The following is a 15,463-nucleotide window of genomic DNA, read 5'->3' on the forward strand; positions in this document are numbered from 1 at the left end:
GTCTGATGAGTCCACATTTCAAGTTGTATTTTAAAATTGTGGATCTCCTGTCCTTCAGGCCAAAGAGGAAAAGTACCATGAGGACTGTTATGGATGCAAAGTTCAATAGTCACCATTAATGCTGAAAAGTACGCAGAAGTTTGGGAGAAACAGATGCTGCCATCCAAGTAACATTTTTTTCATATATGCCCCTTCCTTATTTTCAGCAAGACAATGCCAAACCAAATTCTGCATGTGTTACAACAGAGTGTCTTCATAGTAAAAGAGTCCGGGTACAAGATCGGCCTGCCCGCAGTCCAGACCTGTCTCGCATTGAAAATGTGTGGCGCATTGTGAAGCGTAAAATACGACAACGGATACCCGGACTGTTGAACAGCTGAAACTGTAAATCAAGCAAGAATGTGAAAGTATTCCACCTCCAAAGGTTCAACAAGTACTGTCCTCAGTTCCCAAATGTTTCTTGAATGTTGTTAAAAGAAAAGGTTTTGGGAAAAGTGTTGCAGGCATAAAATTCTAAGTTTGTGATTATTTGCTAAAAACAACAAAGTTTATCAGTTTGAACATTGAGTATCTTGTCTCTGTGATGTATTGAATTCAATATAAATTGAACATGACTTGCAAATCATTGTATTCCGTTTTGAATTCATTTTTGTCACATCCCAACTTCATTGGAGTTGGATTTGTAGAAGGTATACAGTACTAAGAATACACAAGCCAACCATCTTAGGAAAAGTTGGCATGGGGAAAGGATTTAGAAAAAAAAAATAACCCCTGCCTTTTTAAGACTTTTCATTCTGTGTTCTTATGATTGAAATGCCGACCAAATTAAATGTTGCTCCATTAAAGGTACTTTTGGGCGAGTTTGTGTTTGAAGGAACCCAGAAAATTGATCTTAAAATGGGTGCTTCAAACCAAAATGGCAGAATTTTTGGATGTTTCCTGGCATGGCTTTTTGAGGCTTTTTTCAATTAACTCATTCACTCCCAAAAACGTTTTTAAACGTCTTTTCAGACTTGGTCCAGAATTGGCTGGTACTGAATGAGTTAATCTAATCACAACAGGCATGCCTGCCATATTTCTTGTTGGTAAATTAAAGCCGTTTTGGGATGATGAATTTTCAAACTTCCATAGAATTATTATTATCAGGCAAATTTTAAGGGTCTGGAATCAATTATTAGATGACATATAAATCAAATAACAAATCGTAATAGGGGGATGTACAAGTGGAAAATTTCGATAATATATTTTGTTGTATTCTGAACCCACTGACAAGTGGGGATGCATTTGTAAGCCTAAAACTGATCTCAATATGATCTGTGCCATTTTGGGGGGCTCTCAGGTCCCAGTGTAATGACACATGGAGACATTTAAGAATCAGAGGTTACCAGAACCTCAACGGGATCCTGAATCTAAACTCATCGGACACTAAAACTACAGTTCCTGCGTCCCGCCGGGGAATAAAAGTAAAACATAGATTGTATGTTGAGACACGCCTCTAATAGGAGCCATATGCATCCAACATGACTGCAGGCTGCAGGCACTTGCAAGCCCTACATGGCCACTGATGGATTTAATGAGAGGAAAAATGCAAGCCAAAACAAAAAAGGAGGTGAAAAAAATTAAATACATAAAGTTTGACAGGTGGAGTGGAATTCTAGTTGAACATATACTGTCGGTCAGGTTCATGTTGTGCAACAACCGGGGGTAAAACAAGTGCTGTTTCACTTGTTTTAACTGGCCTTGAACAGTGAAGGACGGTAATTGCCCTTAGGGAAACACATCAAGAAAAAATAAACATGACATGCCGTCCCCTCCTCCCTAACTTGTGATCTTTCTCAACGAGTCAGACATCAATCTGACACATTATCGTGTTTTGATCCTTGTACAGATTTATTTGTCCAGTTACGCAAACAGAAGAGAAAAGAGGTGAATCGTGCTAATTGAATTGAGGATGAATAGCAAATACAACGGAGCCTTCAGTTCTCATCCCGCCAAGTCTACACTCTCGCTTTGATCACGAGGACGACAACCCTTCGCATGAGCTATGAAAATGACAGGTAATGGCTGCGCTGCAAAGGAGAAATCCGTTCTTCCTCTGACGGCCTGTTTTACAGGCAGAAGGAGCGCAGGAGGAATAAATCAGCCGTGAACTGGAACAACTTGCGTCAGTGTAACTTTTTGGTTTGTCACGCGCGTTTGCACACAGCGTCCCGATAGTGGAAAAAACTATCCCTGATTGCTGGGATAGGACAAAAAAGGAGGGATGGATAAAGAAGGGGAAAAGGGAGCATGATGACGAGCAAAATGAAAAAGGCTTTGCATTCCCGTTTCAAGGCAAGTCATCCAAATGATCCAACTTTGAGGCCACGGTGGCGTAAATGCCATGGCAAAAAAAAAAAAAGTTAAACAATCAGCGTGACCCATTTACCCGTTTCTGATTAGGTTGAAGTGTTTTGTTGGAGTTTGTCAAAACTAACCCTGGAATTTGCCCGAAATGGTCAATACCCTGTTCAATTTTGGCCACGCCGCAATGGGACGACAATATACCGTATGCCCTTACGCCTTACAGCTGAGGCATGTCATGACATATTTTGTGGTAAATTTAGACTTGTATTCTAAGTACACTTGAAGGATTCCTTCCTTGCAACACCAGCGGGGACAGCTTCAAGGATACCACAAATCCCCCCTGCCCCTAATCCTGTCACTCATGTGAATAACAGACAGCCCTGGTCAGAAGCTAGCTGCTCATTATTATGATCTCTCGCTATACTGTAGAAGTACTCGCATTCCGGTACCGTCTTATTTTTCCTTTTAGGTTTAGCATTGCTCAAAGGAGATGTCGGCTCAATCTGTGGAGGGCAAGATAGTGAATCTGTCAAGACCTGTTGTGGTTACAAATCATGTCATGGAGTTCTAACTTTGGACGGCCAGCTTTCCTATCAGGGTATATGGATATGTCCATTATGCGCCAGATGCTTAGCTGTTAGCAGATGCAGATTTTGGTTATAGCAGCGCTTCCCAACCACAAGTTTGATCATTTTATTCCGGGCCACAGTAAGGGGAGGAAGTGTAATTCCATCTTGCCCCATTTTGCTGGCATTCAATGGGGTCTTTCAACTTGCAAAATGCCAAATAACATCAGTAACAACTTTCCTCTCTCATCTTTCCCTCCCCTCCCCATCTGTTGTGATTCTTACGAAAGCTACATACCATGAAATCACGTCTGGTTGATTGGTTAGCATGATTAACTTTGTCACTATGGTACTTTCTGGACTATAAGATGTTCCTTTTCCCCCATGTTTTTAACCTGTGACTTTAAATATGACACGCGTTATTCATGAATTTTTAGGGAGGAGCTTTTTTATTTTAGTTTTATTGATAGATTCTGGCTGCAGCCTTCCTGTGTGGAGTTTGCATGTTCTCCCCAGCCCTGCGTGGGTTTTCTCCGGGTACTCTGGTTTCCTCCCACACTCCAAAAACATGCATGGCAGGCTGATTGAACACTTTAAATTGTCCCTAGGTGTGAGTGTGAACGTGGATGGTTGTTCGTCTGTGTGTGCCCTGCGATTGGCTGGCAACCGGTTCAGGGTGTCCCCCGCATACTGCCCGAAGACGGCTGGGATAGGCTCCAGCACCCCCCGCAACCCTCGTGAGGATAAGCGGATCGAAAAATGGATTGTTGGATGGATAGATGGATTCATCCCGCCAGTTTACCAATAGTCTTGTCGCAGTTGACGGATGAAATGTGGACCAATGAAATTGTCCGAGTCCGCCCTCATACTGAATCTTCATCAGTGTAGTTCAGAGGGAGACGTGGATGACAAAATGTTTTCCCAAAACTAGCCGCATGAGTAAAGAATAAAAGTAGCGTTTACAAGAGCAACTATTGCTGAAGTCTGCCAGTAGATCATGACAGTGTGGAGCAGTGTCGAAGAAAATCCACAATTACCAACGGGTTTTTATGATGAAGAGGACTGCATAAGCTCATCGCTGAATTTGCTCTGTGATTAAAGTGACACAAACAAAATGGCCTTACGTGAAGTTTAGCGTGTGTGTGTGTGTGTGTGGACTCACTGAGCTCATCAAAGTGCGTCTCGACACCATCGGCTCCGGCCACCGAGCAGATGAGCCGGGCCTTCAGAAAGGTGCTCCACTTGTTCACCAGACAACAGTGGCCGCCGTCGTCATTCTGCAGGGACGCAACGACATATGGGTTATCCATCATTACGTATCTTTCATGTATCCACGACTGACTCGCAGCTGTGTGAGGCAAAGCCGTTCAAGCTAACCGCGCTGGCTCCGCTGTTGCCGTTGGCCCGCTGGAACAAAAACAGCTTCGTGTTTCAACTGGGCCCGTGTGCTCGCGCGAGCGAGATCGGCCAATTTTTCCTACTGAAGAAGGGAATCAAAATGATTCACGGGCTGGAAATAATGAACTTTGTTCACGCCTTTCGCCCTGTCAGAATGATTTGCATGAAGTACAGGCTGTGTCTCTGTGACACTGGGAGACCATCATCTTTTCCATATAAGGGAAGTGAAAAGGGTTCTCACACTGACTCACGTATTCAAGCTGTATTTCACTGCATCGTATAACTAGTCAATGTCTATGAAGAGCCTTTTGAACGTGTGGCCAACAACATCCCAAATAAAGCATTTTTTTTTGGATAAATACAACCATCACACCACTTGGTTATCACCTCTGGAGGCAAGATGTGAACTGAAGTTCATTTCCATTCTCTTTCAAAAGGATCCAAAATATCAAAATGCTATCCAGCCTAAACTCAAACAGCAATGGTTTGCTTTCCTGTCCTGACCATTAATTGGACGCATGTCATCATTGAAGATGAGGATTGATCGTTTTGGAATTTCCATCTAAAGAGGCAGAGAAAGCCAGGCCTCAAACATCCATTCAAACTGGGGGAAATACAAATCGACAATCGAGCCGGATTTTTGGCATTTCTGCTCTGTCGTGATCCAAGTCAACAAATATCTGACAATCGGATGTCTCGAAAAGATAATTTGAGCGAGGATCCAGCGGTGGAGGGGTGTTAAGAGTGTTTTTTCCTTCCCAATCTGCTTGGAACACCACCGATTTTTTTCCCTCCTCAATCTCTCTCACATTTCCAAAATTGATCACGATGTCAAAAATCGGTATGTGTGCGCCTCACTTAATGCGGCAACTCACCAAGCAGATCCGCCCGATTCTGGACTGGCTCATGGGACTCTGACCCATCTCGGTGGCCTTCTCACGGAAGAAGAAGTAGAGCTTGTCATCGTTCTTCTCGGCGCTGTCAGGGATGAGGTGTGCATGGATGAATGTCGGATCTAGAGAAATGAAAAACAGAGAAACGAAAACGTTCTTATTCTCGACCAGGTGGAGTTGGCATATGACCAAGACAAAGACGGCAATGCATTTGACAGGCAGAAACGATAAACGTGGCAGCAGGAGAGATGGTTCTTAATTCTTCCAGGGTAAAAGACTCTAGCAATAATGCAAGGAGAAACGAAATTGCCGACAAAGGCACGTTTAGTAAAATCGCTCTATTTGATACGACATCGGAGACCACAAGCATTTTAAATTGGAGGTCATTAGAATTGGTCGACTTGCTTTGACATGCAATAATAATATGATTGTAACCAGGAGACAGCTGACAAGAAACTGACCAAACCCAAGAGCTGAGCCCTGAATAACAATTTATCGGTCCAGAGGAGGGAGGATTGAGGTTTGGGTCGCTGTCCAAACACACGATTTGGCCTCAATAACCATTTGTATGATTACTGAGGGCTGAGGAATCATCCCTGTTTTTCCTTTTCACTGAACCTTAGGACATCACTTCATTTTGTCCCACCCAGCAGTGGTCAAAATAGCTTCATGGAGTACACAGATCCAAGAGAAGGTGCCCCACCCACCTACCCAAATACAGGGACAAATGAGGGTATACAGATCCCACACTCATTTTTCAAGCACTTTTGAGATCTATTGCCAAGCTTTTACCAGCACCTTGCACAACTATAGTAAATTACATATCATTGCTGTCTGAAACACAATTCTAAATTTTGTGGGACTTTTTTTTTCTGCCACCCCTCATCCTTAAAAAAAAAACCCAAACAAAACACATTTATATTTTTGGACACAATATTGGACAATACATGGCTTTCAGTGGGCAGAAATTTCTCCAGCAATGAATATTTTGTTTTGTGCAATATGATGGTCACTCGTGGCTGGCATGTCTACCTTCCCATTCTTGTTTTTTTTTTTTCTGGTTTGACTTCACTCAGCTGGTTGCCTTACATTTGAGTAAGCGTTCACTGGAACAGGAACACACAGCTAAGTAAGCCTGGCTTGCTAAAAAGGTATCAGTAGGAACTGCAACTGTGTCACACCGTCCATATCGAAGGTAAGTGTGCTGGATTCAGATCCAGTAATCCATCCATCCATTTTTCTAATGCTTATCCTCACGCGTGTGCCGGAGCCTATCTTAGCTGTCTTCGGCCAGTAGACGGGGACACCTAGAACTGGTTGCCAGCCAATCGCAGGGCACACATAGGCAAACAAACCTGCGGGCTCACAATCACACCTAGGGACAATTTGCAGTGTTCCATTAACTTGGCATGGATGTTTCTGGAATGTGGGAGGAAACCGGAGTACCCGGAGAAAACCCACGCAGGCACGGGGAGAACATACAAACTTCACGCAGGAAGGCCGGAGCCGGAATCGAACCCTGCACCTCTGCACTTTAAGGCAGACGTGCTCACCACTCGTCCATCGTGCCGCTCTGATTCACATAATAAGTCGTTTTAAAAAATAGATGAAAATATTTTTAACAAAAAAATACTTCACTACAACATCAGAAAAAGACGATATGCATGTTTCAAATAGAACAGAAAGTTTTGACAACTTCGCTTGAGTTCCCTTTTAAAATGCTCACACCTGTGGAGAACATGCAGCACGATTTATAAGTGGGACTCAGGTGTTCCGATTCCATGGATGAGCCACAAAAGAGTATTGTCAACGGCAACAGGATTAGGATTCGATTTCCAAGAGGAGCAACGTCGAAGGGCGAGGCTGGGATTGATTTGGCAACATCAACTGATGATGCTTTCCCAATCGTGGCTCATCAACTCTATGAGTCACTATTGACGTGCTGTCAAGTTCCCATCAGGGCTGACCTCGTCGGCTTTGTGCAGACGTGTTCTCAACAATTAGCAAAGAGCGCTTTTACGCCACGTGTTAACGATTAGAGCCATTGAGTGGATAAGTGTGCATCCACCTAATTCCGACAAAACACCACCAACCAATTACGTCAGGAGGCTGTCAAAAAATGAGTGAAGAAAAAGTGCTTCTTTTTTTTAATAGATCACATTTCTTTCAACGACAATGCAGAATCTTGCATGGCTCTCACATCCCCCAAAGATTTCAGTGGTGATTTGAGATGTTTGCAATGTGCCATTGAATGAGACTAGCATTACATGACATAACAGTATAAAATATACAGATAATAAATAATTTGAATTAAACAGTTTTTGTCACACTTCCTCCTTTTCACTTTGCTGTGTGCGACTTGATCACATGGAATCAGTACAAGAGAGATACACTGTATGGTCGCGCAGCTCTTCTCTCGGCATCTCAGTAAGTCAGTAATATTAATCGGTCTTTGCAGAGGATAAACAATATTTGCCAATGCGTATTGCTGTGTGGTCTTTCAAAATCCCTATTTGTGTTCAGATTTCTGTTGCTTCACAACACTGCTACATAGATGCTAATTGTTAGCCCGGGTGCCAATGTGTAACTCTCCGTTTTGTGTTTAATTTGACAGTAACCTTCAGCTGAGAATGCCAAGAAACAGACTAAAGCCTCTTTTTTCAAGATCATTTATAAATGTTATCTTCCAAATTGTTGCTCGTCATAAAGTGAGTCGACTCACCTACCAACTGTCGGCCAATCAACAAAAATTGTCCACAGGTATGATTGTGAGTGCTGATTTGTCCATTTGTGCCTAAGCCAAGATTCAAATCCCGGATATTTGGCCCCTGAGACAGACATGCTAACCACTGGATCACCATGCCGCCCGGAGGGAAACAATTTGTTGAATTATTGCTGGCTGCAGAACAAACATGTCGTGGGGACATTACCATTCAACCATCTGGAGTTGTACTGATCGGTCCTCATGGCTGTCTGCTTCCCCAGTGTACGGAAGATAGCCGAGTCGGTTCCCATGAAATCGATGTACACTCCCGCGTACAGCTCTCCATCTGTCAAGACAAAAAAACACAGAGAATTGAGGGCGTTGCCAAGGTGAAGTCATAAATGTACACAAAACCAAAATAACTCGACATTTGAGCCGCACGCTTCAGAAAGGCTAATCACTCAAAAGTGACGTCACACCCGCCAGATTTCATTTAAATCATCTCGCAACAACGTTCCAAAATGTCCCCGGTGCGTCATGGTGGTGATTTCCCCTCAAAAAACTCAGCACAGAGCCAAATTCTATTATGATCTGCCTGTAGCACCACGTTTGGGTCAAACCTGTTGACCCGGTTACACTTCCGCCAAAAGCACGCCTATCACACCCGTGAGGGCAATCAGTGGTATTTGGAGGAGCAGCAGGATATGCAGAATCAATTGCAATCAGTCGGATTTAACAAGAGGAAGACGTTAAAACGTGACTGGCAGCTTTAACCATTCTGTCATTCTGTTGGCCAAATTGACCCGTGATAAATTTACAGCGGTGCTTTTAAAAATGAGTTTCATTAATTCCATGACCAAATGCCTATCATTGCCTAAGTTAGCATTAGCCTTAAACGAGCAGACGAAAGGCTAAGTATGTGGTTGTTTTAAATACACAACATGAAATTCTCTTTGTTGTCTGTTAAATTTTAGAGTAAACTGAAACGGAGAAGACAGCACATCGCTCAACGCCTCTTTTTTGGATGAATATTGACTAATTCTGACACTGATCCCAAACAGCATTCATATTTCACGTTTGTGCTCACAAGTCAAAGCCAAAAAAAAATGGGATGAATGACGGCTTCTGGGTCACCAATATCTTTAACCATAACTGTACAAGGGAAGTTCTCCAAACAGACACCCACATGAAGCAGGTCTATATATTAAATCTACTGTATGTATATTTAGTAGTACCGGAGAATATATCGAAAAAGCGAGAGAGAGAGAGAGAGAGAGAGAGCAGCGATTTTTACCTGCTGTTCACTGTTAATAAACCTGACCAAAGCTGCAAATGAAATGCCACATTTACAGTATTGACAAGTTCATTCATGTTGTACAAAGTAAAATGATTGTGTACTTTCAAAAAAAAAATGTATTTGTATGAATTTCACTGGTTTTACTCTCTTGAGTGCTTTCTTGCATCACTTGCAATTGAGAACACACACACATACACGCACACACACACACGCGCGCACAAACACACACACACACGTGCGCACTCACACACAGAGGGCAAAAGGTCATGTCTGACCACCTGTAGGCCGGTGACCAGACCACCCACAATCGGGCGCACACACAACAGACGGACAAAAGAGTGGCACAATTGCAGCTTTGCAACGTCCCATTATCTACAAGTAGCATCTTCCACCATCTGTCCTAATCTGAGCGTTTAAAAGTAAATCAAAACGGTGTCATGGATCTGTTTTGTTTTGTGTCCAGTAGGGGGCGGTGGAGGGCTTTCCTTCTCATTTTGCACCTGTTCCTCGTCATGTCATTATCTGTCACCTGTTGACTGTCAAGCCATCACCCGCTGTTGAATAATTCACCTTGCAAACGCCTCATGTACCAACTGCTTGTTTTCTAGAGCTTTTCAAAATCGCTCAGTCTTGTTAAGTACTGTATCTCCTTTATTTTGTTCTGTTTTTGCATTGTTCTTATTTTGTAGCGTTATCCTTGGCATATTTTGGTTTTCTCGTAATTAGCTTAGTCCATGCAAGTGAGTTTGCATTGTTTTGTTTCCCTTGCCTTGTGCAAGCACTTTTGGTTAGGATTTCTTTTTTTTTTTTAATCCTGGTTCTTTGTGACCAGCATTTTATGTTGTACTTTATTGGTTTCGCGACTCGATCTTATCATTGTCAGCATTTGTAGGATTCACTCCTGTTCCTGACTGGTCCGAAACCAGATCAAACGAAGCTTTATTACCTTTTTAAAGGCTCATTATTTTGAAAAGGGGTGGCCCGGTGGGCTAGTGATTAGCGCGTTGACCTCACAGTGCAGAGGTCGAGGGTTTGATCCTGGCCCCGGCCTTCCCGTGTGGAGTTTGCATGTTCTCCCCAGGCCTGTGTGGGTTTTCTCTGGGTACTCCGGTTTCCTCCCACATTCCAAAAACATGCATGGCAGGTTGATTGAACACTCTAAATTGTCCCTAGGTGTGAGCGCACATGGTTGTACGTCTCTGGGTGCCCTGTGATTGGCTGGCAACCGGTTCAGGGTGTCCCCTGCCTACTGCCCGAAGAAGGCTGGGATACGCTCCAGTGCGCCCCGCCCCCCCCCCCCCCCCCCCCCCGCGACCATTGTGAGGATAAAGCGGATTGCAAAATGGATGGATGGATGGATGGTTGTGATATTGGCTCTCATTGGATTGTGCAAGTGTATCATTTAAGTGTCAGGTGAGCAACTTGTAAATGTTGAACCTCTTCAACAATTACGATAAATCCTTAAGTTTCTGGTCAACTATGAGTCTCCATAGCTCGTCTTCTACTACTACAGTCTCTTCCATGCACGGTTTCAGGATTTTTTTTTCTCTACCAAGGCTAAAGGAGGGCTTGACTGATTATCGAGTGGGGGCAGAGAAAATAATTTCTAAATATATTTTAAAAATACTGGAGGGGCTTAACTGGGGCTCCGCGGATTTCTGACGGGGTTAAAGCACCATGCTAACCATCTCTGCACTCTTCTTTGTGAATCCTCATCATCTGGATGCCCTGTGGCACTGCACTGCCTACCACAGGTCAGTTTTGGTAGTACCACCGACATAAGGAGATGCAAGCCTGTCAGTGGCATTATTAATAGGTGTGTGGTGTCCTGTGTACGTCATCTTGAGTACATCACGCAGAGTAAGAACAGGAAGCACTTTTTTTTCCTTCACAATTCTCCCACATTCTAAAAATGGTTAAAAATGCATGCAGCAGGCTTTCGTGAAGCAAAAATCAACATTGACTTACTGATCAAAGCGGAGACGCTGTTCAATTTGGGGTCAAATGGACACTTTCCCTTCCCAGAATCCACTTTGCCCGGCTCGAGGCGGAAAATATATTCCTGTCGGGGGAATAAGGAAAGGTAATTCATTATCTCACTTCTCCTGTGACTTGCTAATAGATTTATTTTGTTTAGAGAATACATTGTGGACAGGGGCAAAAGGATTACTCCTTGAAGTTGCTGTTAAAGGCTGTGGGTTTTGAAAACACCATGAGTATCTAACAATGTGGAGTTAAGAATGCTTGGCTGCGACCCTGCAGGCATGACTGGATCTGCTGAGGGCAACCAAAAGCACACACAAAGACGGTTTTATCGGTGAGATGAAGGCGGCGGAGGGAAAAAATGCTGAGAGCCTTCCAAAGAAACGCCCTCCGCTGCGCCTGTGATGGTAGTGGCTCAAAAGAGAACTCATTATCCACGCAGTGAAAAAAAAAAAGGACATCTTTAACATCTGTGTCAACACTGGATCCGGGTGCACCGACAGCTCGGTCGGGTCTTCAAAGCCGGCTCGCCGACAGGCTGGAAATACAGTAATTTTGCCACTGAAAATTCACGTTTGTGATCTGTGGCCTTTCGACCAAAATGTCGGCCCAACCTCAAGATATCACTCAGCTGCATGTTCTCATCAGATTTTGCCTTTATATTCAATTTTTTTTGCCACATTATGTCTTTGTTATTTATGGACGACAGCCAAACTGAAAATTAAAACAGTGAAATTATGAAAACAGGTTGTTGGGGAATTCCAACATAGACTTTTTAAAATTACAACAAAAAAAGGAATATTTTAGACATATTTAGATTTCTTGTGATATGAGAAAATTTTGCGGTAGCCTTGCATTCTCTTTTTTTTTCTTAAACATCTACATACAATTTCTTTTGTTGTAATATGATATGACATTCATATTAGATTATTTTTTCAAATGTAGACAATCAATTTTCTGGTTAAGAAACACTACTGAATATATATATATATATATATATATATATATATATACTGTATATATATATATTTTTTTTTTGTAGCCTGCCTACAATATAAGCCAAGCTCTTTGATTTTCGTGTTTGCACCCCCCAACAAAAATATGGCATGTCATGGAGAAGGCCATTTATTTTACTTCAAGCCATGTCATCACTACACCGAAAGTGAGCTCTCCAGGTGGGCACCAGACTTCTAATTCGATTCTTTACAGTGCGCAGAGCCCCTTCTCAAAGCCCACCTTGGCCTCCAAAAGTTCTGACGTGTCACTCTGGTCTGCTGCCCGATTGGTTCTCCCTCCAGATTTGGGGGCCTGGAGGTAGTAGGAGGCCTAAAACACAGACACGGCACATTTGGCCGACTCGTTACTGACACATGACCGGCTGCAACAAAGACCGATTTGTCCAGTTAGTAATGGCACAAACAGAAGAGCGGAGAAAAGACAAACAAAAAGTGGAAATGGAGAAGGATTTGGGGGGAAAAAAAGAAAAAGGTGTTGAGAGGTGAAAGTGGTGCTTGATATTGTGCATGTCATGTAAAATACATGCAGAAGAACTGTAAACAAGTCTATAATTGAGCTGTTCAATATTTTGCGAATTGTGTCATCGCAACCGGGCTAATTCATTTCAACCCTTTCAGGGACAGCGGTTACTACAGTGGACATCTTATCATGTTATCGGGTTACAGGTTATCATTATTGGTGCATGAAAGGGTTAATAGCACACCCTTCCCACCGCCACCGAGTTTCTTCACCAGTGACATGACACCAGCTAAGATGTGATCATGAGCCCCTTTCAAGAGATGCCCTGAGTTCACTCGCATGGAAGCACAATCAAATCGAGGCCAAAAAGTCTGCAGAGGTGCAGTGTTGGCAAAAGGATTCAGAACAGTGTTACCAGTGTTAGTTAACTTTTCTTGTCCATGTGGCCGTCAATGGGGGATATTTGTCTTTGGTGATACAGCACACGCACTGAACCACCATATCAAGGATCACCACCATGGTGCCCATGGTCAACTTGGGGCCTCCAAGGACCACGTGAAGACCACTTCCTGAAAATAAGTCATTTATGAGCAAAATTGTTGCCCAAAGAAAAGAAATAGTTTGAGCCTTGCAGTGTGAGAAATGGATCTTAAATGTTTTGTAATTTGCCAGAGGCTGTTTACTAAGACACCAGGGAACTGTTTTAAGATAAACATAATCCCCTCCCTACAACATAATCTGTCTCCTTTAAGGGGTAAAAAACTGAATGGAAGCAAGCCGACTGACCTTTACAATGACATGTGAACCCCCCCCCCCCCAAAAGGGTGAGACTAAACACGCAGAGGAGTGGAAGGCGCAGTGCCGGCAGCTGCGTGCCGCTTGCCATCGGTCATCGTGCCCGAGGAGTAGGAGGAGCTACGAGAGCGATGATGGATGAGAGGCTCCATCGGTAGTGATGGCTTTTCAGGGGCTCTTAGCCAGACAGAGAGACAGACCGACAGAGCCTTCTCTGTATAAACAGGTGGATGGGGGGGGGGGGGGGGGGGGATATTCCAGGCAAGGAATTTGCTGCATGTTTCGTCAAAGCGATATTACAAAGCGCGATCGGGGCTTTTTGATCTGAGTAGCAAGTAAAAATAGCACACAATCATTTTCTTCTTAACTCTATGATAATGTACGCTATAAACATACAAAATTACATTGATACTGTTTTTACTTCATTTCAATGGCCATCTGTTAGCCTGTCTATGGCGTGTTGTATTGTTTGCTAGCATTAAGCTAAATGAACTTGTGAAGCTACGTGGTTGATTTAAGCACGCAGTTCACCTTATTTTTTATTTGCCTTATGGAAGTCAGCCTGTTTTGAAGGGGAAGTCCTGTTTCATGCAAATAAACCTGATAACTGATAACCCCTCGACTGTGGGACCAATACAGATTTTGTCACCATGACGACTAAGGATAGAACTGGGAACTGAGTTTCAAAAAGCAAATAAGAATTACAAAGCTCACGTGAGCCCCCCTAAAGACAGTAAAATTGTTGATTGTATTTTCACAGAGGGAGGCAGCACTTCATCTCTTGGCCACTCAACTATACTTGCATATTTATTTCATGTAAATTTGCAAGTCTGTGGCACAGTGACATTGCCAGAAAAAGGTTAAAAAAAAACCCAGAAGACTTCCTTGTTTTTTTAATTTAACAATTGATGGGCGGCCAGGCGCTCCAGACAAAATTATTCGTAAACAAACACTGAAAAAATCAATTTCCTATGATATTTCCCATTAAAATAAAAACAGACTCTAGTGTGTTGGCGCCTTTCACCTCACAAAGCCAACAACTGTATCTGCTGTAATTGCTTGGTGGAAATGTGGCAATAATGGAACTCCAGCGATGCAAGTCGACAGCAAGTGAGCGAAAGATGAGCCACCTCACCACCTGAGCTTGAGTGACAGACACGACTGTTAAAAAGGGAGAGAAGGCTTAAGGTTAGGTTTCACAAGGCATCTTTGGTTACCTGTGACGTACGTCCTCGGTCCACGTATGTGCAGATGGGGTTGTACGCTCCTGTTCCGCACACATACAGGTGAGTACGGTTCCATGGCTCGATCAGACGGATGAAGTTACCGCATTCGCCCTTAAAGGGGAACACAGTCATGATCAAACAGGATGATGGAGCAGTTCTATCAGGATGTCTCCAGTTGAAAAAATAAAAAATAAAAATACAGTAGATGTTTGATTTTTGGTGTTGTTTTATTGGATACATAATTTTTTTGTATTTGAGACTCTTTCAATGTTGTCAATTAATGTCATTCAAAATGGCGCCGTAGTTGGCAGCCGTCAGCAAGACCTCTTCAAGAACTCAGCTTTTTTTGTTGTTTTTGTCTTTTGTTTTGTCTTATAGTTTTTGTTGTCCTTCGTGTGCACCCGTTGTGGACTGTTTTCAGCGTTTTGGCCGTGACGTTCATCAAAGAAGAAGAATCTGTGCTTAATGGCTGGGCCTTCCTCGGCCGCACACGTGTACCAGCACTGATTTTAAATGGGAGGAATTTTGGCGCTATTTGATTATCGCCGCTGGACAGCCCTGGGGCGATTGTGTTTTTTGCGCCTGTCATGGGCAGTATTTTTCACAGCCCCGGTTTGTTCAGAGGAGATGTCGGCGCTGTTGGACAGTCTGCGTTTGCGCAGCTGGATGGATGGCTGGCTGGTGGAGCTGAGGATGAGGGGAGAGGAGCGTCGGCGTGCAGTTGTTATATTACCGTATTTTGTTATTTTATGTTAAATATTCTGTAAAGAGCTTTGTTA

At 43.2% G+C, this 15,463-nt stretch overlaps 1 protein-coding gene across 1 annotated transcript in view; it reads right to left on the reverse strand.

Moving 5' to 3' along the window:
* The window catches only part of sema3fa (sema domain, immunoglobulin domain (Ig), short basic domain, secreted, (semaphorin) 3Fa), a 71,557-nt gene that overhangs the window by 12,426 nt on the left and 43,668 nt on the right, over positions 1-15,463 (reverse strand). Inside the window, exons 5-10 of the mRNA XM_086117758.1 lie at positions 14,676-14,795; positions 12,424-12,513; positions 11,173-11,266; positions 8,134-8,253; positions 5,186-5,325; positions 4,075-4,189 (exon numbers count right to left, since the gene is read on the reverse strand). Of these exons, the coding sequence (XP_085973884.1) occupies positions 4,075-4,189; positions 5,186-5,325; positions 8,134-8,253; positions 11,173-11,266; positions 12,424-12,513; positions 14,676-14,795 (679 nt within the window). The remainder of the gene's footprint in view (positions 1-4,074; positions 4,190-5,185; positions 5,326-8,133; positions 8,254-11,172; positions 11,267-12,423; positions 12,514-14,675; positions 14,796-15,463) is intronic.

The sequence above is a fragment of the Hippocampus guttulatus genome, chromosome 8, assembly GCF_054856545.1.
Source record: "Hippocampus guttulatus isolate MCC_2025c chromosome 8, RoL_Hgut_1.0, whole genome shotgun sequence".
NCBI classification, from domain to species: domain Eukaryota; kingdom Metazoa; phylum Chordata; class Actinopteri; order Syngnathiformes; family Syngnathidae; genus Hippocampus; species Hippocampus guttulatus.